The following is a 25,166-nucleotide window of genomic DNA, read 5'->3' on the forward strand; positions in this document are numbered from 1 at the left end:
TTCTTTTGAATTGAAACTGTGGATGATGATAAAGGAGGTTGAATGTTAGATTTCAGTTTGTGGATTTTTCAATGAATTGCTCCTGGTGCTTATTTACCTGATCAACCTTTCAATTGTACTTTTGTTATCAGAGGCTTGCCATGTTACCATAAATTTGAATTTGGGCTATGATGATGTGCATCGTAATCGCTAGGTGATGAATCTGACGGGTATATTGAATCCATTTTTTAATTGCTGTCATGGGAACCGGGTGTGGTAATCTGAGGTCACATTCACTAGTTATGACCTTACTCAGAGCATTCTCTTCCAGCTATCCTTTTTTATTCTTCATACATATTTCCTCCTATATGCCTTATCCATAAAAGCGGACACCTCCGGTTGTTTATAGCCAAAAGTTCTGTAATTGATGCAACACCTTTCACTACATCAGTGTCAAACCGACACAGAAGAGTACATGGATTTTAAGGCCTCCTAGTCAAGTTGAATTTTCCACATTTGGAGCATGTAAGCTGTCCTTTTCGTAGCATTTGCATTCTGAAAGCTGGTATACGTTTACATCATGAATTATACTCGGAATTCTGCGGTTTCAAGTGACCACAGGTTTTTGTGGTTTGCGGCCTCAGATTACGGATTGACTTGAACACTTGTGGTTTTGGTTCACCAGATCACGAAAAGAATGCAAAGGAATGACTTCACAAGGACTAGAGATTTAAATGACTTCACAAGCTCTTGACCTCTTCATGCATACGGTGGTTCTGCATAATTGTTGAGAAAGTCTACTTATGTGGAAGAATGGTCAAAGTTTTAAATTTCAATTCAGGTTTTTCCTAGAACATGCCAATGCATATTATAATTTCCTTGACCAGGTCCGCGTGGAAGATGGCAAGGAAACTGCTTCGCATATTGTCAAGTCGAGAAAAGAGGCCTTATCATAAGTTCATAACACAAGAGATGGATCAGTCGTTGACATTTAATCTCTCAGCAGCTCATCCTTTTTAGTAATCGAACGATCATGGATTCAACGACCAATGAAGGAGCCTCTTCCTCTTCGTCTTCTTCTTACATCCATTCATGGACACAGTGGCGAAGCTAGAAATTTTCAGAGGGAGGGGCGAAATTTAAAAGCGTAAACCGTTCAAAGCAATGTAGCTTACCTTTTAGATAGTACACAATATTAATATCGTTCATTATTTATCAATATAAACAAATTACAATTGTTGCCAATGAGGTTTCATGCTACGAAAATGTCACATCTAGGCTCATTACCAATAAAAGAAAAAACATCTCTCTCAATTAAATCTTAAGGATGAAATTTAGCAAAACAAATTATTTTTTGTTGTTGGTCAAAAGATGCAAAATTATTTACCGAATTCAAATATGCCCTACAAAGAAGCAACTCAATGTTTATCTCATTGAAGCGATCATTCAATTCTTTGAGTTGCATATGAAGGACCTGAAAATAGAGGTCCACACGATAGTAATGGAAGTTTATAAGTCTTTGAGCTTTATGTTTTGATTTTCTGAGTATAAAATGCAAATCCTCAATATTAGGAACATTAATATTATTTTTCTCACAAATTTTTATACATTATGAAACAAATTCTCAAAGTAATCATCTCTCAAGGATTGAAAAAAAAATGAAATAATTTAAATTCTGGAAACATAACAAGAATTAAAAAAGACCAATAGTAAGCATCAACCTCTTGTTTTTCTTTAGTCTAAACAAATGAAAGAGAGGAAAGAGAATTGAAATGGTGGAAACAATAATCAATTAAAAGCATAGTCCGGTTGGAAAAAAGTCCACATCAATATAAAATAAAAAAATAAAAAAGAAATTAAAGGATCCCACCGTCAAACCGCACCGTTTAGTTAAAAGTAACCAAGTTTTATGACTAATAACCAAAAACAGGCAAACGACGCTGTGTGGTTTGAAACAAAATTAGGTCGTCTTCTTCCCTTGAAATCATTAAAACCCAACGGTGCATTGTAAGATTGTGAATGATAATGAATGTTGTATTGGATCGTTTTGTTGTAAGCCACTTGTCTATCAAGTTGTTAGCAACCAAAGTGATCCGATAGTCCTAACATAATAAGGATTATGGAGTCTAAACCTTTGCAATTGACTTAAAGAAATCTGATGGATTTCACTACAAAGATATAGTATCATGGTGGGACTTAAATACTTAAGTGATAGGATTTGATTTTCACAACCAATAATAGGCCGGCTGTGATTAAACCCTAATGATATAAATACTATGGTTAAGTCCCTGCTTCCATACGCTCAATCTCTAAAAATACGCTAAACCCTATTCACAGCAGAGAGATATTTTGAAGTACTGGAAGTAGAAGACGACCAAGAACTCTGCAATGTCTTCCGTATTCTACAAATAAGTTTAATATAATTAGTCGATCTCTATTTTATATATTGATTTGATTTATTCGTGATCCTAATGTCTTGTTGTTGTGATTTCAGAATATGTCTTACATGTGGTATCAGAGCCGCACAACAAGCTTAGGGTCCGATATAAAGGTATAAGCAAATTTGTTTATTGAAGATGATTCACATACTAAAGAAAATTTGCTTATCGTTTTGGTTGGATGCCTTCTACTGTTCCATCTCATGAAAATTTGTTTTGATGCTTCCGCAATTTTGTGTTGGTATGCAATCATTTTCATGGTTAATAACATATGGATTGGTCTAGGGGTGACTATGCATACTGCTGCCTTTAAATAGTTTTCATGAAATTTAATTATTTATTTTTCTTGTTGGCTCTCATTTAATTATTAAGAGTGGGTTTGTTTTGGTTTGATTAATCGTGCTCTTGTGATATGATTCTGGGGTTTTTCTTGCTTCCGCGGTTTTTTTTTTTTTTCTTCTTGAATGGATATGTTAACCTTGTATTGCCGAGAAGATTGTGTCATCTATGTTGTGTTTTCTGCAAAATTTTTCTTGCAATTTTTTTTTATCACGTTTACCTGGGCATCAAGATAAACTGAAATTAGGTATACAACTCCAACTAGGTTTGTTGTATGCGACTTTATGGACTGCTATTTGATAATTATGAATTGATAATTCATAAATATATATATATATATATATATATATATATGCAAGGTCACTATTGTTTTCGGTGAACGATGACCTAATCTTATCTTGGGTAATATTTTGATTTATTATATAATTTTCTGATTATTAATTTAGTTGATAAATATTACCGGTTCCTATTTGATTAAAAAAAAAAAAAAAAAAAAAAAAAAAAAGGAAAGGGTTAAAACATGCGAACAGTAAAGAATTTCTCCCCCGTGTGAGGGTTTCTGTTCATCAATGCCTAGCTTACACCAACCTCCTTCAATCACTGTAATGCTCGAATTGAAGCTTGAAATTTCGGGGTATTCATGCGAAGGTATGAAACTGCTTTTCATAAATTATTGCAATTTGGTTGAATTGAAATTAAGCTTTTGGTTCCAATCGAATTGATTTTGTGATATTATAATTGAGAAGTTGAAAACTATCATGTTGTTTCTGAGCAAATATAGTGTTTTCATTTGGGATTAATTCAATTTTGCAGTTTTCGACTCTTATCCTTATAGTGCATATGCAAATGAATAAGTAAGTTTTAGTTCTTGGTTATTTCTCTATGAAGTGATAGTCGCTTCTATTATTGCAATGAATATTACTTTTAGTATTCTTTGAAATCGATTGTCCGTTTCAATTATGACATAGAAAAGAATAAACATTCCTTAAGTGTTTTTATGTGACTGATGTAATTTTGATATGAAAATCATTCAGATCAATAATTTCCGTTTGATAAGACTTCCCTAACATCAATAACATATAATATTTTGTCATGTAAATGGATTTTAGACGCTGGTATTTTTTCACGTTTTTTGGACCAGAAATGGATTTATGGTAAATTTTTAAGTGTGATACCTTAGTGTTGGAATTCTGCAGACTTCCGCAGAATAGTCTGCTTGTGATATTATTTTGAAATATCTATGTGACTCATAAATTCATGAAATTTTAGTATGATATACATTGAGATATTTATTTCAAATCTGGAAATTTTGACGAGCATTGGTTTAAAAATGAATTATTGGTGAATTTTTAATCTCGGGACTGTCTTGCAGAATTTATGAGGTTTCTGCAGAAAATTCCATTTCGATTTTATTTTTAGCCCACTTTTAAAATCGCATAAATCATGGAATTTTGGGTAACAATAAATTTACATGTCTACTTTATTTCTGCAAATTTTCATACACATTGGAGGAAGATTGAAGTTTTGGTGAATTATTTAGTCTCGGGTATGTACTGAACATTTTCTGCTGTTTCTGCAGCACCTCTCTTTTCAAATTCATTTTTGGCTCGCTTATAAGATTTTAAAAATCATGAAATTTTGCAAAATAGTAGTCATATATGTCTAGTTCATACTTGAAAATTTTCATGACAATCTAAAGAGAATTGAGTTTTTAGTGAATTTGCAAACTAAAGTAGTACTGCTGAATTTTGGTACTTCAAACTAGTTTTGTTATGTGATATTGTTTGACTGATTTGTGTACATCAATTGGTACCAATTATTGTACAAGTTTATGGTTCCAATATGTCCTTATGTTATGCAAATTCTCAATACTAATGAATTTTATAAACAACACTGATTAAATTTTGATTTAAAGATGTATTGGTTTGTTTTGTTTAAACCAATGTTTTGTTTGGTCTTCAATTCTGATTATGATGATAATTGTCTTTTGAGAAAATTGGAAAGTGGAATTAGTTTACTAATTGATCATTTTGGTCCCTATCGAATAACTGAATAACCATGTTTCTTCTTTTGAGAACTCTATTGTTCAATGTCAACAACGACATACTTTTTGTGTCTGATTGAATCTTTTGAGAATCATTGAATATCCAACAAAACGGTTATTTAATACTGTTCTAAAAGATTATTTTGAAAAATCAGAATTCTAATTTATATGGTGAATACTTTTGTCCCAATGGGAAATTCAGGAAATCACTCACCAATTATAAATTAGTATTATAACAAATCATAAAATACTTTTAACATATGTTCATCTAGCCAAAGCTGTTGAAGCTATATGTATTTTGTGTATTTTATGTTTTGGCTAGCTATGCAGGTATTTTATTTGCATGATTAGTTTCTGCCCAAAGGTGTAACAATCATGCAAATTGGAGTTGGTTCGATCCTCCACAACTCAACTACTTCCATGATGAATCTTGCAGAATCGAGAATGAGTAGGTAAATTTGCCAATCTTTTGCCTTAATTTTCAGTGAATTCTAAATTGGATTAAAATTATTGTTGAAAAAGTTGATGTTGTTGAGATATCTATGTGTTTACTTTTATCGACTTTGTTTTAGAATTAAAACATAAATTTTGAGTTTGGATTCTCTTATTAGGTTTCATTTTACTTTATGACCTAATCTTTAACACATATGTGGGTCTTCTCTCATACACTAAAATAAATTTTGTAGCCATTGGTTTATCTAATCACTTGTCACTTTTAGATCGATTAATAATGTTGAGATATTGTTCCTTTTATAAGCCTAATTTTGATACATGGATACATATAGATTGGTTTATTATGTCCAAACCAACTATTTTGTGACTCAACAAATTTGTGTAAGAAATTTTAATGTTTTGGGCATATTAGAGGTTATTTATCTAATGAAATGAACCTTTAATTTATTTAAGAAATTTTTGTGTTTTGAGCATATTAAAGATTGTAAATTGGTTTTATTTAAATTATGATTAAATCTAAAATTTTGGTAGAGCTTGGGAAATACTGATGGAGTTTTTACATACCTTGCAACAAATCCTATTTGATTACAATTTTGATAAATTTTCTAACTCCAAACTTTGTAAAAATTTGTCATCTTATATTATTAATGGATTGTGTACACTATCTTTATTGATTCAACTAGCCTATATTTTGTTATATGAAAACCACTTTCTCTAGTGTTTAATCTTGCAATTTTGAGTGTTTGCCCAAGTGGGAGAAATAATGTATTATGGGCTTCACACTCATCAATTTTGCATGCTTTTAATGATCATAGTTTTGGTAGATAAAACGTACATTATCATACTTGTTTATATTTTATTTGTTACATATGCAACTAATCTTGTAAGAAATTCAAGAAGGGTTAATGAGTATATTCTGCTCAAAAGTGTTTTGCTTATTAATTCTTGTATGTTGTTCAAGAAATTGAACTTGTGATTTATATGTTATTGATGAATAATTAATCTGCTCAAAAGTGTTTTCTTATTCAGTACAACTATAAATCAATGTATAGTGAAGCATGGAATTGACAAGATTGTATATACTTCATCTGCTCAAAAGTGTTGAAGCTATATATGTTTGCCCTTGTATTTTATGTTTTAGCTATGCAAACCTAATATAATTAGTTTCTGTCCAAAGATGATTCTAGAATTATATGCTTTTGATGCATTAGAAAACATTCAGTTAAAGTTTTCTATTTCTGTCAATTGTTAGATGAACAAAACTGACCAAATAATTTTGTATAGTTTTTCAGTCATGAGAATCACTTCCCTACAAATATCTAAAATAAAGATGTTGAGCTCATAAATTTTATGTTTTAGATCCCATGACTAATGTTTTGCTAATGGGAGTATTTGAAAGGTGTCTGTTTCATTTTATAGGCATTTATAAAGTTTTTTTTTACTCTCTTAATCAGTGGGAGTAATAATTTGTTTATCTCTACTAATCAGTGGGAGTAAGAGATTACCTTTTGTGTTAAAAATTTGAAGTGTTAGTGGCTGATATTTTAAGAGTAAATTTTGTTTAAGTTTTGTTCATAAGTTTTAATAAGAGGTTCTCATTTTGTAAATAGTATGCCGTATTTTACTCGTTCTCTTATCATATTCTAAATTGACAGAAAAGTTGGATGTTGTTACCAACGTTGTTGAGTTCTTTTATGAACTACTTTTGTACTGAAATATATTTTCATATTTTCAGTTCGACTATTGTGAGCTAATGTTTTGACTATTAGCTCTTGACACCATGACTTAGATAGCAACAAAGTGCTTTAAGTTGAATGTGTATGTGATCTTGGAGTGCAAGGAACAGACCAAATTGTTCTTTGTTTTCTTTGGTTCTGCATTCGATTCAAAGTGACAGGTTGCTAGGAAAGGTTATTGCATACTTATGAAGACTCAGTGATCACCATGAGTTCTTATTTTGTTAGGATGAATCATTGACATTCAAGTGGGAGAATGTAAGATTGTGAATGATAATGAATGTTGTATTGGATCGTTTTGTTGTAAGCCACTTGTCTATCAAGTTGTTAGCAACCAAAGTGATCCGATAGTCCTAACATAATAAGGATTATGGAGTCTAAACCTTTGCAATTGACTTAAAGAAATCTGATGGATTTCACTACAAAGATATAGTATCATGGTGGGACTTAAATACTTAAGTGATAGGATTTGATTTTCACAACCAATAATAGGCCGGCTGTGATTAAACCCTAATGATATAAATACTATGGTTAAGTCCCTGCTTCCATACGCTCAATCTCTAAAAATACGCTAAACCCTATTCACAGCAGAGAGATATTTTGAAGTACTGGAAGTAGAAGACGACCAAGAACTCTGCAATGTCTTCCGTATTCTACAGATAAGTTTAATATAATTAGTCGATCTCTATTTTATATATTGATTTGATTTATTCGTGATCCTAATGTCTTGTTGTTGTGATTTCAGAATATGTCTTACATGCATCACACCAAACCCAAATACCCGTCGGTTCAGAAGATCGGAGGAGCGGAATCCTCACTCTCAATGGTGATTTCCGACGACCGTAAGGGCTGGATTTTCCAGCAAGGGGAGGGCCTGAACCTGCGCTCCAGCTGTGTTTTCCGGCGAGGGGAGGGGCGGCCGCCACTCCTCGCCCTCACGTGGCTTCGCCACTGCATGGACATATGATGTCTTCCTCAGTTTTAGAGGAGAGGATACCCGCAACAATTTTGTAGGTCATCTGTACAAGAATTTGGTTCAGAAGGGAATCAAAACCTTCATAGACGAAGAGGCGCTTCAAAGAGGAGAGGAAATATCGTTGGCGCTTCTCAAAGCAATCGAGCAATCGAGGATTTCTCTTGTTGTCTTCTCAGAAAACTACGCTTCCTCACACTGGTGCTTAGATGAACTCGTTCACATCTTTCACTGTAAAGAACAACTGCAGCAGATGGTTTTTCCAGTTTTTTACAAGGTGGATCCATCGGATGTGAGGAGGCAAAGAAAGAGTTTCGGTAAGGCACTTGCTGACCATGAAAGCAAACTCAAAGATAACATGGACAAGGTGTTGAGATGGAGAGAAACTCTTACGAAAGCAGCAAATTTGTCTGGCTGGTCATTCCAGGCAGACGGGTATTTTTCTGACCTCTATGTACAAATAAACTTCAATTCATAAGCATAATATGAAGGCTTTTTAGCCAAAATGGTTTTTCTGAGATGAGCATAACTCTTTACTTTGTTCTTCAAGATTTAAAATCGATAGAAGTGGTTCTTGAGATTGTCCATCGTCAATCATTTTAGTTATTCCGTGAAAAAAAAATATTTGTTAAATTGAGTGTATTTTTGTCAAATCAATCGCTTCACTTGAACTGGTGGTTTCTCCAGTTTAGTTGAGATTTCTCACAGAATGACCAAAGTGATTAACGGTGGACACTCTCAAGAACCACTTTTATCGATTTTAAATTTCAGTGACCAAAATGAAGAGTTATAAGAATTTCAGCAACTATTTTAGCTAAAAAGACTAATATAAATATATAATATTTGAGAAATGCTAAGGAAACCCTCTCAAAGTGGAACTCTCTTCATGAGCTCTCTCACACCTCATAGTTTAATGTTAGTTTCCTTGCCAACATTATAAAATATTGTGGCAAAAAATGAGGTGGCAAAAAGTTCATAGAGAGTATCACTTTTGAGAAATTATCCTCAGCATTTTTCATAATATTTTGATATTATTCCCTCACAATATTATAGGAAAACTTGTTTAAGTTATTCATTATTAGTATGTGAAGCAAACACATATTGGAGAATATAATCCCACATCGGTCATATGATAAAATAATATACAACAAATATATGAGAGTTTGCACTCCTAATAGAGAATTTTTGTAGTAAAATCTAATACCGAGTAGTAGGAGATTAAATTGAGACACTATTGGTATTCTTGATGGTAAATCATGTTTGGCCTATAAAATTTATCAACACATAGCTAAACGCCATTCATCCATACTTAATATATAATGCCAACAACCCATTTAGGGTCACGGACTTCACCAAAAAGAATGCCCCCCCTCTCCAAATAAAAAAGTTCAAAACCAGTCGAAATGAATGCATAAAATAGTGCAGAGGCAATTTTGTCATAAAAAGAATTTTTTTATTGTTTTTTTATGATTAGTATCTTACTATTACGTGGAATATTCAGGAGTTTCTTCTAGCATGGTCTAATATTATTCATTTAATCCAAATGTTTGACTTTCTTTTTCTTAAGTAGAGTTGTCTGTCTGCTCTTGAAATATTGGTTACATGGAACATCAACGGATTTCTTCTAGTTTAATTATAATAATGTTCTTTTTTATGCTTTTAAACTTGTAGGCATGAATCTAAATTTATTCAAAAAATTGTTGAAGATATTTCGGTCCCAGTTTTAGATAGTACCCATTTGAATGTGGCAAGGTATCCAGTTGGAATAGAGTCTCGCCGTTCCTCCGACGCCGCACCGCCCGCAACTACCGCCAATTCTGATCAAGACCGAGATCGGGATAGAGAGAGAGACCGAGACCAAGATCGAGATCGCAGTCCTTCAAAGGTGCTGCTTCCGCCCTCGCTTTCTTAGCTGGAAGATTTGTAGGATTCGCTTTCTTATGTATGCTGTGTTACTGATTGGTTTGGTGATGCAGGCACAAGATTTCAGGCAGCCGGAACCTCAGATAAGCATGAAGACTTGTTTGCAGAAGAAGTTTGAAATAGTTTGCAAATTCTTATTCGTTTTGTGTTGGATCATCTTCTTAGTATTTTGGGTCCGTGGCGCCGCACGCATCGGTTTTTTTAGCGAGTTTTTTCAATAAATTGTAAGAGACTTGTTGCATATTTAAATTAACACACATTATATCCTTGTTTCCTATGTTTTCAGTATATTCCAATGCTTTATTATATATATGTCATTCTATTTTGTAGTTTATGATGAAATAATATATATTGTAAGTATAAGCAGACATTTATTTACACGAAATATAATAGATTTACTTAAATCTACCTAGTCCGCTTAGGTGCTCCCTTAGCTGCCTAGGCACTAGGTTCTAATGCACCGCCCGACTAGCACCTATCGTCTTTTAGAACCTTGGTTATGGTAGTGGTGGGAGTTAAATAGGCGTATGCCTAGCCTATGGAGCTCACAAAAAAAAACCAAGGATAATTTTTATTTTGTATTTCATTTTTTTAATAAAATGGAAGGGACTTTTGAATGCTTCGATGAACATTTATTATATGGTTGCTCATTATGTTTTCAGTATGTTCTAATACTTTATAATTTATATTATTTTAATTTATAATGTATGTATTTCAATACAATTATGTATTTTAAAACAGACCCTGTTATACACTATTGGCTTGGTAATTTGAATCAAATCCACACCATCTCAATAAAATTCCAATCCATCCCAATACATTTGGGTCAAAAGTTGGAGTTGCAAAGCACAGAAAAGACATATTTGGGCCTAGTGGGTCTCACGGTGGTGCTTAGATGAATCGGTTTGAGTCTGACCGAGTCTGAGTGTTCCCAAAGAAAACGAATAACTCGGTTCATGACGAGAGATTTTTCAGTGCAACCAAATCATGAGCCATACATTACATGTCACTATATAAATGATAAAATATGTGTTAAAAAATTGATAACTTAAAAATTTAAACTTTCTGCCACTTGCATAAAAATACGTGATCATTCGGTATTCCCATCATAATAAAAAATTTCTAGTCCATGACAGAAGCGGCACACCTGGGAAGGTTGGTTCGTCACTGAGACTTCAATAAATACTTGCATTTGCCTACACACTTTATGTGTATGCACACATTTTTTTAGAAAATGAGAAGGAGAGAGGGAGAGAGAGAGAGAAAGAACATGAGGGAGTGAGAGGTTTTTTTTTTGGTTTATTTTTTTTTTAAATTTTAAATATTAAAGATATTTTAACATCATATATAGGTAAAGTTTCAATAAAAAATAGTAAAATTTAGACTTGTGAAATTACATTATTATCTATCATTTTTTTTTGTGATAAAAGACTAAGTTATTTTTCATCCTCTTTTGAGACAAACAAGTTTCATTAATTAATAGAGATTAGAAACCGCAGGAGCTGCCATTTCCGATGATCGAATGCTTTAGAGAAAGAGAGATGGCGCGGCAAGAAAGCAAAGAGCCCTGCAAGAAAGAAGCCTGCAACATTCAAGCATGCCCCTCCAAGAACAACTTCCTCCCTCAAAAGTACGCCCCTCCGTCCTCTTTTTCCTCCTCTTCTCTTTATTATTATCTGTATCACTTGTTTGGTTTCCGAGAAAACATTGTTTGGTTGCCGAGAAAATAGAGGAACATTTCTATCATCTCCATTTTCTTTCCCAAGAGTGAAGCTTTAAAATTCATGGGTCGAATCGAATATCTTTTCATTCAAGAACAATTTTTGTTTATTTCTCCATCGTATTGTAATTAATATAAAATGCGTTGTGATTTGATTTCTAGCTGGTTAGGGGTTTTACCATTGTGATTGGCTGCTTGCTTTACAACTTCTGTTTGTTTTACTGTTTCCTGAGCTTTTCAAAAAATATATAATCTGGCTCTTTTCAATTTATACGGTAAGACGGTAAGGGTGTGTTTGTTAGGGATGATTGGGTTGGATAGGATAATTGCTAGATTCAAGGCATATCCAAGTTGAAGGTAGAAGACAAGTTACTCATGAAGGAAAGTTGTCCATTCGAATTCCCACAAAAAACTAGGATTAGATGGGGTAACTTTCCTCTCTGATCATCGTTTTCGACATTCAACTTGGACAAATTTGGGAGTTGTGTTGCATTTTTCCCTTAAATATGCCTTGAATCTAGTGAGTTATGCTACCCAAGCTAATCCTCCCTAACAAACGCACCCAAACAGTTTCCACAAGCTGGTTTTCTTAACAAAACTTTCTTTTAGCACCATGGAGGTAAATCTATAATCTCCAACGAGGAGGAATTGAACCGATACTTGTGGATGCAGTCTAGCTGTACTGACTTGAAGTTCTATAATCTCTCAGCATCTCATCCTTTTTCGTAATCGAATGATCATGGATTCAACGACCAATGAAGGAGCCTCTTCCTCTTCGTCTTCTTCTTACACCCATTCATGGACATATGATGTCTTCCTCAGTTTTAGAGGAGAGGATACCCGCAACAATTTTGTTGGTCATCTGTACAACAATTTGGTTCGGAAGGGAATCAAAACCTTCATAGACGACGAGGCGCTTAAAAGAGGAGAGGAAATATCGGCAGCGCTTCTCAAAGCAATCGAGCAGTCGAGGGTTTCTGTTGTTGTCTTCTCCGAAAACTACGCTTCCTCAGAGTGGTGCTTAGATGAACTCGTTCACATCTTTCACTGTAAAGAACAACTGCAGCAGATGGTTTTTCCAGTTTTTTACAAGGTGGATCCATCGGATGTGAGGAACCAAACAAAGAGTTTGGGCAAGGCACTTGCTCACCATGAAAGCAAACTCAAAGATAACATGGACAAGGTGTTGAGATGGAGAGAAACTCTTACAAAAGCAGCAAATTTGTCTGGCTGGTCATTCCTGGCCGACGGGTATTTTTCTGACCTCTATGTACTAATAAGCTTCAATTCATAAGCATAATACGAAGACTTTTTAGCCAAAATGATTTTTCTATGATGAGCATAATTCTTTACTTTGTTCTTTAAGATTTTAAATCGATAGAAATGGTTCTTGAGATATCCATCGTCAATCATTTTGGTTATTCTGTGAAAAAAAATCTCAATTTGTTAAATCAATCACTCCACTTGAACTGGTGGTTTCTCCAGTTTAGCTGAGATTTCTCACAGAATGACCAAAGTGATTAACAGTGGACACTCTCAAGAACCATTTTTATCGATTTTAAATTTCAATGACCAAAATGAAGAGTTATAACAATTTCAGCAACTATTTTAGTTAAAAAGACTAACATAAATATATAATATTTGAGAAATGCTAAGGAAACCTCTCAAAGTGGAACTCTCTTCATGAGTTCTCTCACACCTCATAGTTTAATGTTAGTTCTCTTGCCAACATTATAAAATATTGTGGCAAAAAATAAGGTGGCAAAAAGTTCATAGAGAGTATCACTTTTGAGAAATTATCCTTAGCATTTTTCATAATATTTTGATATTATTCCCTCACAATATTATAGGAAAACTTGTTTAAGTTATTCATTATTAGTATGTGAAGCAAACACATATTGGAGAATATAATCTCACATCGGTCATATGATATAATAATATATAACAAATATATGAGAGTTTGCACTCCTAATAGAGAATTTTTGAAGTAAAATCTAATACCGAGTAGTAGGAGATTAAATTGAGACACTATTGGTAATCTTAAAAGAATTTTTTTTATGATTAGTATCTTACTATTACGTGGAATATCCAAAGGTTTCTTCTAGCATGGTTTAATATTATTTATTTAGTCCAAATGTTTGACTTTCTATTTCTTAAGTAGAGTTATTTGTCTGCACTTGAAATATTGATTACATGGAACATTCACGGATTTCTTCTAGTTTAATTATAATAATGTTATTTTTTATGCTTTTAAACTTGTAGGCCTGAATATAAATTTATTCAAAAAATTATTGAAGATATTTCGGTCCAAGTTTTAGATAGTACCCATTTGAATGTGGCAAAGTATCCAGTCGGAATACAGTCTCGTGTCAAACAATCCAGTTCGGTTTTTTTGGATCTTGGATCTGCTCCTGTCCTCGATCGCGAGCAATTCGAGAGAGACCGAGATCGAGATCGCAGTCCTTCAAAGGTGCTGCTTCCGCCCTCGCTTTCTTAGCTGGAAGATTTGTAGGATTCGCTTTCTTATGTATGCTGTGTTACTGATTGGTTTGGCGATGCAGGCACAAGATTTTAGGCAGCCGAAAACTCAGATAAGCAGCAAGATGAGTCTGAGGAAGAAGTTTGAAATAGTTTGCAAATTCTTAACCGTTTTGTATTACATCATCATCGTAGTACTTGTGGCCAGACACCACGATTTTTTTAGGGAAATTTTTATAGAAAGTATAATAAATTTACCTAAAGTTGTCTAGTCCGCTTAAGTGCCCCTAGCCGCCTAGGCACAAGGTTCTAATCCATCGCCCTACTAGCGCCTATCGTCTTTTAGAACTTTAGTTATATTAGTGGTGGGAGTTAAATAGGCGTATGCCTAGCCTATGGAGCTCGCGAAATAAAGGGATAATTTTTATTTTGTATTTCATTTTTTTAATAAAATGAAAGAGACTTTTGAATACTTCGATGAACATTTATTATATGGTTGCTCACTATGTTTTCAGTCGGTTCTAATTTTTTATCATTTATGTTATTTTAATTTGCAATGTATGTATCTCAATACAATTATGTATTTTAAAACAGACCTCGTTATGCACTATCGGCTTGGTAATTTGAATCAAATCCACACCATCTCAATAAAATTCCAATCCATCCCAATACATTTGGGTCAAAAGATGAGTTGCAAAGCATAGTAAAGACATATTTTGGCCCAGTGGGTTTCAAATTTTTTTGGCCCAGCCCTTTATCAAAAATGAATTTTGTATCAAAACGGATTATGTTTTGACATATAGTCATTTGGCCGGTTCTGTTGGAAATTGCCTTAGCTTTGTTATTTTAGGCTGACATCATAGTGGCTTTTAAGTGAAAATGATTCGAAAATGGTTCAATTTTCACATTGACCCTCTACTCTACCCTTTACAAAAGTTCACAAAATTTACATTAGCAAGAAAGACACACCAAAACCAATACGCGCTAAAATTACCGTAAACTCCCTCCATGACAACTCTAACTGGCACAATTTCAACGAAGGTAATATATCTCCCAACCCAAATGATATAATAAAGTAATTCCGGATATAAATGATAGAAAAAGTAAAATGAGACATAATATAGAAAGGTAAAATTAGAAATTTTGTGGAACTAGAGGAACACTTGTTTCAATTGTATTCATTATTAGAATGTGAATCAAACACATGTTGGAGAATGGGATTTCACATCCGTCATAATCACATGACAAAATATGTGCTATTAATATATGGAAGTTTCAACACCTAATATCAACGAGATTTTTGTAATAAAATCTAACACCTAGTAATAAGAGATAAAATTGAGACAATATCATAATGTTGATGGTGGACTATGTTCCACCTATGAAGTTTATCAACACATAGCTAAATGTCATTTATCTAAATATAATAATGTTCTTTTTTTGGCCTTTAAACTTGTAGGCATGAATCTAAATTTATTCAAAAAATTGTTGAAGAGATTTCGGTCCAAGTTTTAGATAGCTCCTATCTGAATGTGGCGAAGTACCCGGTTGGAGTAGAGTATCGTGTCAATCAATCCGGTTCGGTTTGTTTCGATTTTCGATATGCTCCTGTCCTCACTTGCCAGCAATTAGAGCAGTTCCAGCCTTGCATATAGGCCGGGGGACAGGGGAGAAGAAAGGGCCCGAGGGCCTGTCAATCACGTCCAGCCTTGAAGGGCCCGAGCTCGTGGAGAAGGCCCGAGCAGGGGCCTGTCAATTTGTGACAGCCCCGGAGCCCGAGCTCCATGCCCATTTTTTATTTTTTTCTGTCAGGCGCGTGCACCCCACTCGCGAGTGGGGGCGCGTCGCCCGACCAGTTTTCAGAAAAGTCAGCCGACTTTTCAGACAGAAAAGTTACCGTTGGGAAGACACGTGGCTTCCCACGGTCCGTTCGATCTCAACGACTCCTTCATTTGGACCGTTGAATCTCAACGGTAAAAAAAAAAAATCTAATTTAATATCAACCGTTCGATCTGAGATCAACGGTCGATATTAATATGCTTTATAAATAAAGAAAAAATAGTTTTAAAATTAAGAAAAGTTACCGTTGTGACACGTGGCACAATCTGGAGTGTTGGAATTCAAATTTTTTTAAATCCAACGGCAGAGATTAATTATTTGAATAAAAATTAAAAAAAATGGAAAAAATCCGAAAAAAAATTGTAAAAAATCTGAAAAAAAATTGTAAAAAATTGTTTTTACTTTTCTATAAATACCACTTCTTCTCCATCTACCTTACACCACAATTTCATATTTTCTCAACTACTTTCAATCAAATTCCTATCTTTCTCTCAAAGTTTCAATCCAATTTTTTTCCACAAAATGACTATTGATGCAGGTACGAATTGGTCGCTTCTTGAAGATGTTGCGTTGTGCACTAGCTGGGTTGAAGTTACTCATAATTCCCTTACGGGTAATGAGATGCAGTTGCGAGAAATGTGGAGTTTAATTCATACCAAATATCTTGAGCAAATGAGTGGGAAAAGAACCAAAGAATCGATGTCCAGTCGTTAGAAAATACTTAGCCATTCCTTTAGTACATGGAGAGATGCATTGACACAAGCTAGTAGTAATGTTCGAAGTGGGGCAAATTATGCGGATGAGGTAAGAATATATTATAATTATTTGTTTGTATTATTATTTTGTTACCTAATTTGATTATAATTATTTGTTTGTATTATTTATTTGTTACCTAATTTCATTATTATTATTATTTGTTTGCATTATTTATTTGTGACCTAATTTCAATATTATTATTTGTTTGTATTATTTATTTGTTACCTAATAATTTCATTATTATTATTTGTTTGTATTATTTATTTGTTACCTAATAATTTCATTATTATTATTTATTTGTATTATTTATTTGTTACCTAATTTCATTATTATAATTATTTGTTTGCATTATTTATTTGTGACCTAATTTCATTATTATTATTTGTTTGAATTATTTATTTGTGACCTAATTTCATTATTATTATTTGTTTTTATTATTTATTTGTGGCCTAATTTCATTATTATTATTTGTTTGTATTATTTATTTGTTACCTAATAATTTTATTATTATTATTTGTTTGTATTATTTATTTGTTACCTAATAATTTCAATATTATTATTTGTAGCAACTTCAAGCACAAGCATGGTATGCTGCCAAAATCAAATCAAGAAACAAATCATTCACCCGATGGGAATGTTGGAATATTGTTAAAGATTGTCCTAAATTCAAAGTTGTGCCTGTTGGTCCAGAAGTATGCATGAACAACATCCCTCTACACAGCACCTTTGTACACAACACCCCTCCACACTCTACACCCGATCATGGCTCCCATGTTGATGAAGAAGATGGAGAAGAAGTGCCTGAAACGCCCATTCCAGAACAAGCGTCGGGGTCGACCCGTTATCCAATTAGGCATCAAGGTAAGAAGGCTTCAAAGAGGAAAGGGAGTGCTTCCAAGAATGATTATGGAAAGTTTATGCAAGAACTTGCTCGTCAAGGTGAATTGACATTGGCGCGGGAATTGGCGAAATATGAGGCTGATAAGGCTAGAGATGAGGTAAAAGCTGCAGCTATTCAACAAGCATTTCAAGCTAAACAGAGGGAAAAAGAGCTACTTAGGCAAGAAAGGGAGTTGCTTAGAGAAGAAAGAATTGCACAACGAGATCGTGACATTATGAACATGCGTTTAGAAGGGATGTCTCCAAATTCTAAATATTTTTGGCAGGCGTGCAAGAGAAGCGAGATCAAGACAAGATGGTCTTAGCACAACAAGACAAGATGATCCTAGCACCACAGATTAGTTAAGTGGTGAGGAATAGGGTACTTTTGTAATCGGAGCCCATAGTTTTCCAATCACTTTGGGTTGTAATTTATTATTTATGTTGTTTCCATGTAATCGGAATAGGGTACTTTTGTAATCGGAATAGGGTACTTATGTAATTTATTATTTATGTTGTTTCTATTTTATTGAAGTTAGTACTTTATTAAAAGTGAGAGTACATATATTTAATTTCGTAATATATTTATCCTAATAACAGAATCTTTATTCATCAAATTGTTCACGTATAATGAAATTATAAAACACACCAAATAAAACTAAAAAACTCACCAATTGGAATTACATAAACACACCAAATAAAATTACATAAACATACGAAATAATAAAAAACTCACTACAAAAAACACACCAAATAAAATTACATAAACATACCAAATAATTCACACCAAATAAAATTACATAAACATACGAAATAATAAAAAACTCACTACAAAAAACACACCAAATAAAATTACATAAACACACCAAATACAAACAAACATACTAAATAAACTTAAGTATTTTCAGCTTGTTTCAATGCCCACTGGTGCTCTATCAAGTCAATTTGCCGATCAATGTGCATAGATGACCTTTGAAGTGCAGTATATCGTTGAATGACCTTTTCATTGTAACGTCCATCCCTTTCTAATGGGTCGTGTTGCACGGGTTCTTCAGTGGCATCATGCGCACAATATATCCGTGTTCTTGAATTGTTCATCGTGTCTGGCTCTGGCTCATATTCATCAACCGCATCATAATCGAACTCATCTTCCACAATCATGTTGTGAAGAATGACGCACGTCATCATGATGGATCGAAGTGACTCTACATCGAACATTCTGGCAGCACCCCTGACGATCGCCCAACGAGCTTGAAGGATACCAAAACAATGCTCCACATCTTTCCTGCACCCCTCTTGACAGCTTGCAAAGTGTTTTTCCTTTGCACTTCGTGGACGTGGCACTGTTTTGACAAATGTTTCCCACCGTGGGTAAATGTCGTCAGCTAGGTAGTATGCCCCTTCGTACCTACGTTCGTTGACGACGTACGTGACTTTTGGTGCCTTTCCTTGCAGGACGTCGTTGAACACTGGGGATTGGGCAAGGACGTTGAGATCATTTTGAGCCCCCGGAACCCCGAAAAAGGCGTGCCATATCCATGTATCAAAAGATGCCACTGCCTCCAAAATGATAGATTTTGATCCTTTTCTTTCCCCATATGCGCCTTGCCATGCACTTGGACAGTTTTTCCACGTCCAGTGCATACAATCGATGCTTCCTATCATCCCAGGAAAACCTCGCATCTCGCCCTTCTTCAGAAGCCTTTGCAAGTCCCAGCGAGTAGGTTTTCGGAGGTACTCTGCGGTGTACAAAGATTCGACTGCTCCGCAAAACCTCATCAGGGCCTCAAGAATGGTTGATTTCCCCATCCTCGTTATCTCATCCACTTGGTCTGCAGATGCTCCATACGCAAGCATCCACAACGCAGCAGTGATTTTTTGCTCAGGCAGGAGACCCATAACACCACAAGCATCCTTCTTTTGCACAAAGTAAGAATCATGGTTGCAAACATCAGTCATGATTTTGTTGAACAAATGTCGTTCCATTCTAAAATGGCGTCTGAAGTACGTATCAGGAAATGCACTGTTATGGACAAAGTAATCGTCCAACAGCTCTTCACCCCGTCGTTGCCTGCTTCTATCAAGGTTTCTTGAACGGTTGGGCCTGCATATATGAGCAACAGTCTGGATGACTCGACGGGAATGTGAGGCTCTGGTCATTCTTGTTTCGTCATCTCTCCTTCTACGTTCCTCATCCTCTTCCATCTCATTTTCGGCTATCTGAAGGTTGAACATTCCTTCAGATTGGTTAAACAATTCTTCCTCTTGCTGATCGATTTCCCACATCATCCTTGATGAAGAAGAAGACATTGTAATGATGGATGGAGAAGAAGAAGCAGAAACTATGAATAATGAGATAGAGATGTTGAGAAAATTGGTGTGAGATTTGTGAGGATGGATGGTGGATTATATGGACGATTCAGAAAGGATCGGATTGTAGATAAGGCCACGTGGCATGCCGTCATTCGTTAAAAATCTGATCGAAATCTATCCTCAAAGATTCTGAAAAGATAATGACACGTGGCACGATCGTATTAGATAAAAATCTTATCGAAATCGATCTCCAATAATTATATTTTCGGATAATGACATGTTGCGCAATTTTGAACGAGTTAAAATCTGATCGAAATCTATCGTCAAAGATTCTCAAAAGATAACGACACGTGACACGATGACATTGGATAAAAATCTTATCGAAATCCATCGCTAAATAATTGTTTTTTTTATAAAATGACACGTGACGCAACGAGAACGATTTAAAAAATCTTATCCGAAATTACAAATAATTTTATTTTGTATTATTTAAACAAACAAAAAAACTAATATTTTATTGCCTATTGCCAGGGGGAGGGCTCCAAAGGTGAAGATGCAAATGGCAATTACTGTTCATTTATGGTAGTTACTATTCATTAAAGGCAGTTACTGTTCAAAATGGTGGATTCACTAGTGGATTGCCAGGGGGAGGGCTCCATGGGTGGAGTTGCTCGCCATCCAACGCCATCAAGAACAAACCGAGGATCAAAAGGGCCACCAGCACCTTCCCCTCTCCAGTCTCTCCCACCCGTGTCGTTCCTCTGACGCCGCACCACCCGCAACCACCACCAATTCTGACCGAGACCGAGACCGAGACCGAGATCGGGATAGAGATAGAGACAGAGATCGAGATCGCAGTCCTTAATCGTGCTGCTTCCGCCCTCGCTTACTCAGGTGGAAGATTTGGTAGTATTGGCTTCGATCACTGTCGCAGTCCTTCAATGGTTGCCATTGTGGCTGCTTTGATCCTTAAAAATTGTATTTTGATTTGAGTTTTGACAGTGGTTTCTGTGCACACATCTGTTTATTTTAGGTGATGACAAAATTACAAAATGCATGTAATTTTATATTAAAAGAATTTTTGGGACTAGAAAAACTCACAGATACATTTCAGCTTTTTTCTGGAGAAAATTCTCCTCTTCTTTGCCACAAGTCTTTGAGTTTCAAACCCGAGATTTCCAGTTTTTAGTTTTAAAAAAGTCTCGTAATTCTCCATTTATCACTGAACCACCGGCTAGTAATTGGTTATGCATAATTGTTGAGAAAGGTGAAATAGATAAGAAAAATATAGAAAATAACTGAAACTATCATCTGACTAATCACCAATAAAATGGAAAGTCTGCTTATGTGGAAGAATGGTCAAAGTTTTAAATTTGAATTCAGGATTTTTCCTAAAACATGTCAATGCCTTATTTGTGTATCGCCTAATTACGACGGGCCTTCATTTTCAACTATCTATTTTGTCGTGGGTTAAAATTTTTTCCCTTCCACGTCCCTCCGGGTGCTAGTGTAATTAAGTTAAAATTAGTAATTTGCTTGTATTTTTTTTTTTGAATAAAAGTACGATATTTATTGAGCAAATCAGAAAACGTATAAACTGAAGATATTGTTTACTCTGGGCCTCGATAAAACTTTGCCGGAACTTTTAATCCGGTTGAAGGGAAAAAAGTGTCCCGCACAACAAGAAAACCTATCCTCAAATGACAATACATAGGCAAGTTACGAAACATCTTCGAACAAAATATCCCTAAGCAAATTAGGGGGTTCTTAAAACCACATAAACTGTTGATTACTACCAATTCCCACTCAAGCAAGGCGATACGTTGCCAAGTTACGTTCCCGCTGAACGTGGTTTAACAACGGTTGAGGCAAGGTTTTGAGTAAATAGCAAAGGTCGTTGATAATAGGACCAAAAGGTGAACAATCTTCATCCTGACCCTTCATGGCAGCCAATACCATAATTGAGTCTCCTTTGAATACTACACTCTTACCAACTGGGCAATAAGCTTGGGCCAATAAAACAGCTTTACTGGCAGCAAAGAGCTGATCAGCATGGAAAGCAGAGCTTGTCCTTCCAATGGTACCAGCAGCAGCAACGATGAACTCCCCCATGTGATCCGGAAGAACAACACCAAAGCCACCTCGTAAACCTTGTTGAATCCACGCCCCATCAAAGTTACATTTAACCCAATCTACATAAGGTTTTCTCCACTTCTGGGGGGTACGGTTTGACTTCCTCGCAATAGATTATGCCATTTTTGATACTCTTGCAGTCAACGCTCTGCTCGAAACACCACCTCCTGCGACGACAAAAAGGATCCATTCCAAAGCGCATCATTTATATTCTTCCGCAGCATCCATAAGGTCATCAAACAAAAGTAAAAAACCGAGGATGGAAAGTGCATAGCAATTTGTAAAAACCATTGTATAAGTTGTTGAGTGTTGCTATTCTCAAGCCTGAGTCCCAAACCACCAAACCAAACCGCCTTCGCCATGTTGCAATCCCTTAGTACATGTTCTGTCGATTCGCCGCTTGAACCACAAAAACCACATAAATTATCCACAGCCACTCGGCTCTTTGTAAGGTTCGATTTTGTGGGAAGAGAGTCCAAACACGAATCTTGACGTTCCCGGAAACACATGCCTTCCATAATTTCTTCTATGACTTTTCCCTTCCATCATCAGATGAAGAATAAGAAGAAGCATTTGCGCCATCCCCGGCTGAGGGAATGACTCTACGTGCCACATGGTAGGCACTTCGGTCTGAGAACTTCCCATTGCGTTCATAATGCCAAATTCGACAATCCACAACCGAACACATACTGATGGGAAGGCTGACAATTAGTTCCATTTCCTCCTGAGCCCATTGTCACGAGTCGGCAAGGAAGAGATTATCCACCGTCACTGCAACATCCCAGTACACCAACGGTTGTTAAAGGAAAGATAATCTCATGATCTGATTGTGAGCTATTCTAGCATTTGGTGATTGGTCAACTCTTGGGCTAGAGTAATTGTAGGATGTAAATACAATTAGCTTGATTATAGACTCTGTTTACCTAATATAGCTTATAGCTTCTGTATAAATCGATCTCCATGTATCTCAATATTCATATCAATGAAATATACAATTCCACAATTTATCTTGGTATCAGAGCACCGATCTTGGTGACTCTATTACGCTTCCGCCACAATAAGCTTTCCTCAAACACCATAGCCACCACAATGGCAGAACCAACCAAACCTGAAATCAAATCAGCCGAGAATTCCATGGAGTTCTCAAACCCGTATACCTTACACCACTCGGATCATCCGGGACTGATCCTAGTTTCCAAAACACTTGACGGAAACAATTACGGACAATGGAGCCGTGCTATGCGCATGGGTCTTAGCGCAAAGAACAAGATCGGATTTATCGATGGAACCATTAAGGCTCCAGCATCCTCAGACGCGAAACATGCAGCCTGGAAGAGATCTAACGACATGGTCACACTGTGGATTGTAAACTCAGTCCACTCAGACATAGCAGGCAGCATCATGTACACTGAAACCGCAGTTGCAGTTTGGAACGATCTGAGGGACAGATTCTCACAAAGCAGCGACTCAAGAATCTATCAAATTCGACAAGAAATTGTCGAGAACCGCCAAGGGCAGCTCACTGTCTCTGCCTATTACACCAAGATGAAAGCATTATGGGACGAGTTAGCATCCTACCATGACCCATTCACCTGCACTTGTGAAGGTTTGAAAGGGCTTGCTGAGCGAGAAGAGAAGGAAAGAGTTATGCAATTCCTAATGGGATTGAACGACTCTTACTCAGTCGTACGAGGCTCGATTTTGATGATGAGTCCACTTCCGGATACACGCCGAGTTCATGGCCTAATTCTCCAACACGAACGACAAATGGATGTGGTAAGTCGTCGTGAAATGGGGACGAGTTCTCATGCAATGCAAGTTCAGCGCCCTCCAGCGCCGTCATCATCTAATGACAGGTTTCCTAGCCCTTCTGCAGGTTCATTCTCACGCAAATCACTTAAGTGCACTTACTGTGATGGAGATGGGCACTTGGTGGACAGATGCTATTACATCATTGGGTTTCCAGTGGGCCACAAGTGGCATGGCAAAAATGTGAAGCCTAAGAACAGGAAAGCAGCAGCCCATAATGCCGAGATCACCAAGCCTGCTGCGACCACCAACCCAACCACTTCCAACGGCCCAACTTTCACTACCGAGGAATATAATCAGATAATTGCCATGCTCCGCAACGGTAATGGTCAATCACTCGCAGATGCGAAAGGTATTTTCTCACCCACATGCAATATAGCACAAAAGGATGCACACTCAACTTTATATTGGATTGTTGATAGCGGAGCTACCGACCATATATCTCATTCACCACCAACTCACAACATCGTTGCTACTCAGCATGACTTTGTTGGTTTACCAAATGGGGGGCAAGCGGAAATACAAAATATTGGCTCAATAAAATTGTCGCATGACTTATCCCTTGATAAAGTTCTTTATGTACCAAAGTTCCGCGTCAATTTGTTGTCTGTTAGTAAGTTGACAAGAGCTTTGCGGTGTATAGTGACATTTTATCCTGATTTTTGTGTTGTGCAGGACATGGATACGAAGAGGATGATTGGCCTGGGCAAGCATTTTGATGGGCTATACTACCTTACACCAAGTCAAAATCCTCACCTCGCCAACCATATTACTCACACCACAAGTCTTTGGCATCGGCGCCTCGGGCATCCCTCATCCGCACCCTTACTCTCGCTAGCTAAGAATAATACTGAAATAATGTTTGATTCCAAACACCTTTGTGAAGTTTGTCCTTTAGCCAAACAAACTCGATTACCTTTTTCTACTAGTACTATTAAATCTACTGCACCATTTGATTTAATTCATTGCAACATTTGGGGACCTCACAAAATACAAACACATTCTGGGGCACGCTATTTCCTTACTATTGTGGATGATTTCACTCGTTTCACATGGGTACATCTTATGAATTTTAAGTCAGACACACAAATGTTATTAAAATCATTTTTTTCTTGGGTAAAGACTCAGTTCCACACCAACATTAAGGCTCTTCGTGCCGATAATGGTGGTGAATTCATTTCCATGCGTTCTTACCTAGACTCTTGTGGCACTATTTTACAACATTCTTGTCCTTACACACCACAACAAAACGGGGTAGTCGAACGTAAACATAGGCATCTTTTAAATGTAGGTCGTGCTCTCCGTTTTCAGGCCAACTTACCTTTAAAATTTTGGGGGGAAAGTATTCAAACCG

General features: G+C 35.9%; 3 protein-coding genes across 3 annotated transcripts; 2 read left to right on the forward strand and 1 right to left on the reverse strand.

The window, feature by feature from the left end:
• The first annotated feature begins 7,628 nt into the window (after positions 1-7,628).
• LOC139192011 (toll/interleukin-1 receptor-like protein) lies at positions 7,629-8,440 on the forward strand. Its single transcript, XM_070813064.1, has 3 exons — positions 7,629-7,637; positions 7,735-7,831; positions 7,881-8,440. Exons 1-3 carry the CDS (start codon positions 7,629-7,631, stop codon positions 8,438-8,440), a joined length of 666 nt encoding a protein of 221 aa, XP_070669165.1.
• Positions 8,441-11,357: 2,917 nt separating this feature from the next.
• LOC103402399 (toll/interleukin-1 receptor-like protein) lies at positions 11,358-14,555 on the forward strand. The gene is made up of 4 exons (XM_029093618.2): positions 11,358-11,515; positions 12,315-12,856; positions 13,868-14,075; positions 14,167-14,555. Exons 1-4 carry the CDS (start codon positions 11,483-11,485, stop codon positions 14,353-14,355), a joined length of 972 nt encoding a protein of 323 aa, XP_028949451.1. The 5' UTR covers positions 11,358-11,482; the 3' UTR covers positions 14,356-14,555.
• A 3,057-nt stretch (positions 14,556-17,612) lies between these two features.
• Positions 17,613-19,516, reverse strand: LOC139192012 (uncharacterized). Its single transcript, XM_070813065.1, has 2 exons — positions 19,204-19,516; positions 17,613-17,689 (listed from the first exon to the last, which is right to left on the reverse strand). Exons 1-2 carry the CDS (start codon positions 19,514-19,516, stop codon positions 17,613-17,615), a joined length of 390 nt encoding a protein of 129 aa, XP_070669166.1.
• Between the last annotated feature and the right edge of the window lie 5,650 nt (positions 19,517-25,166).

Source organism: Malus domestica, chromosome 15, assembly GCF_042453785.1.
Source record: "Malus domestica chromosome 15, GDT2T_hap1".
Taxonomy (NCBI): domain Eukaryota; kingdom Viridiplantae; phylum Streptophyta; class Magnoliopsida; order Rosales; family Rosaceae; genus Malus; species Malus domestica.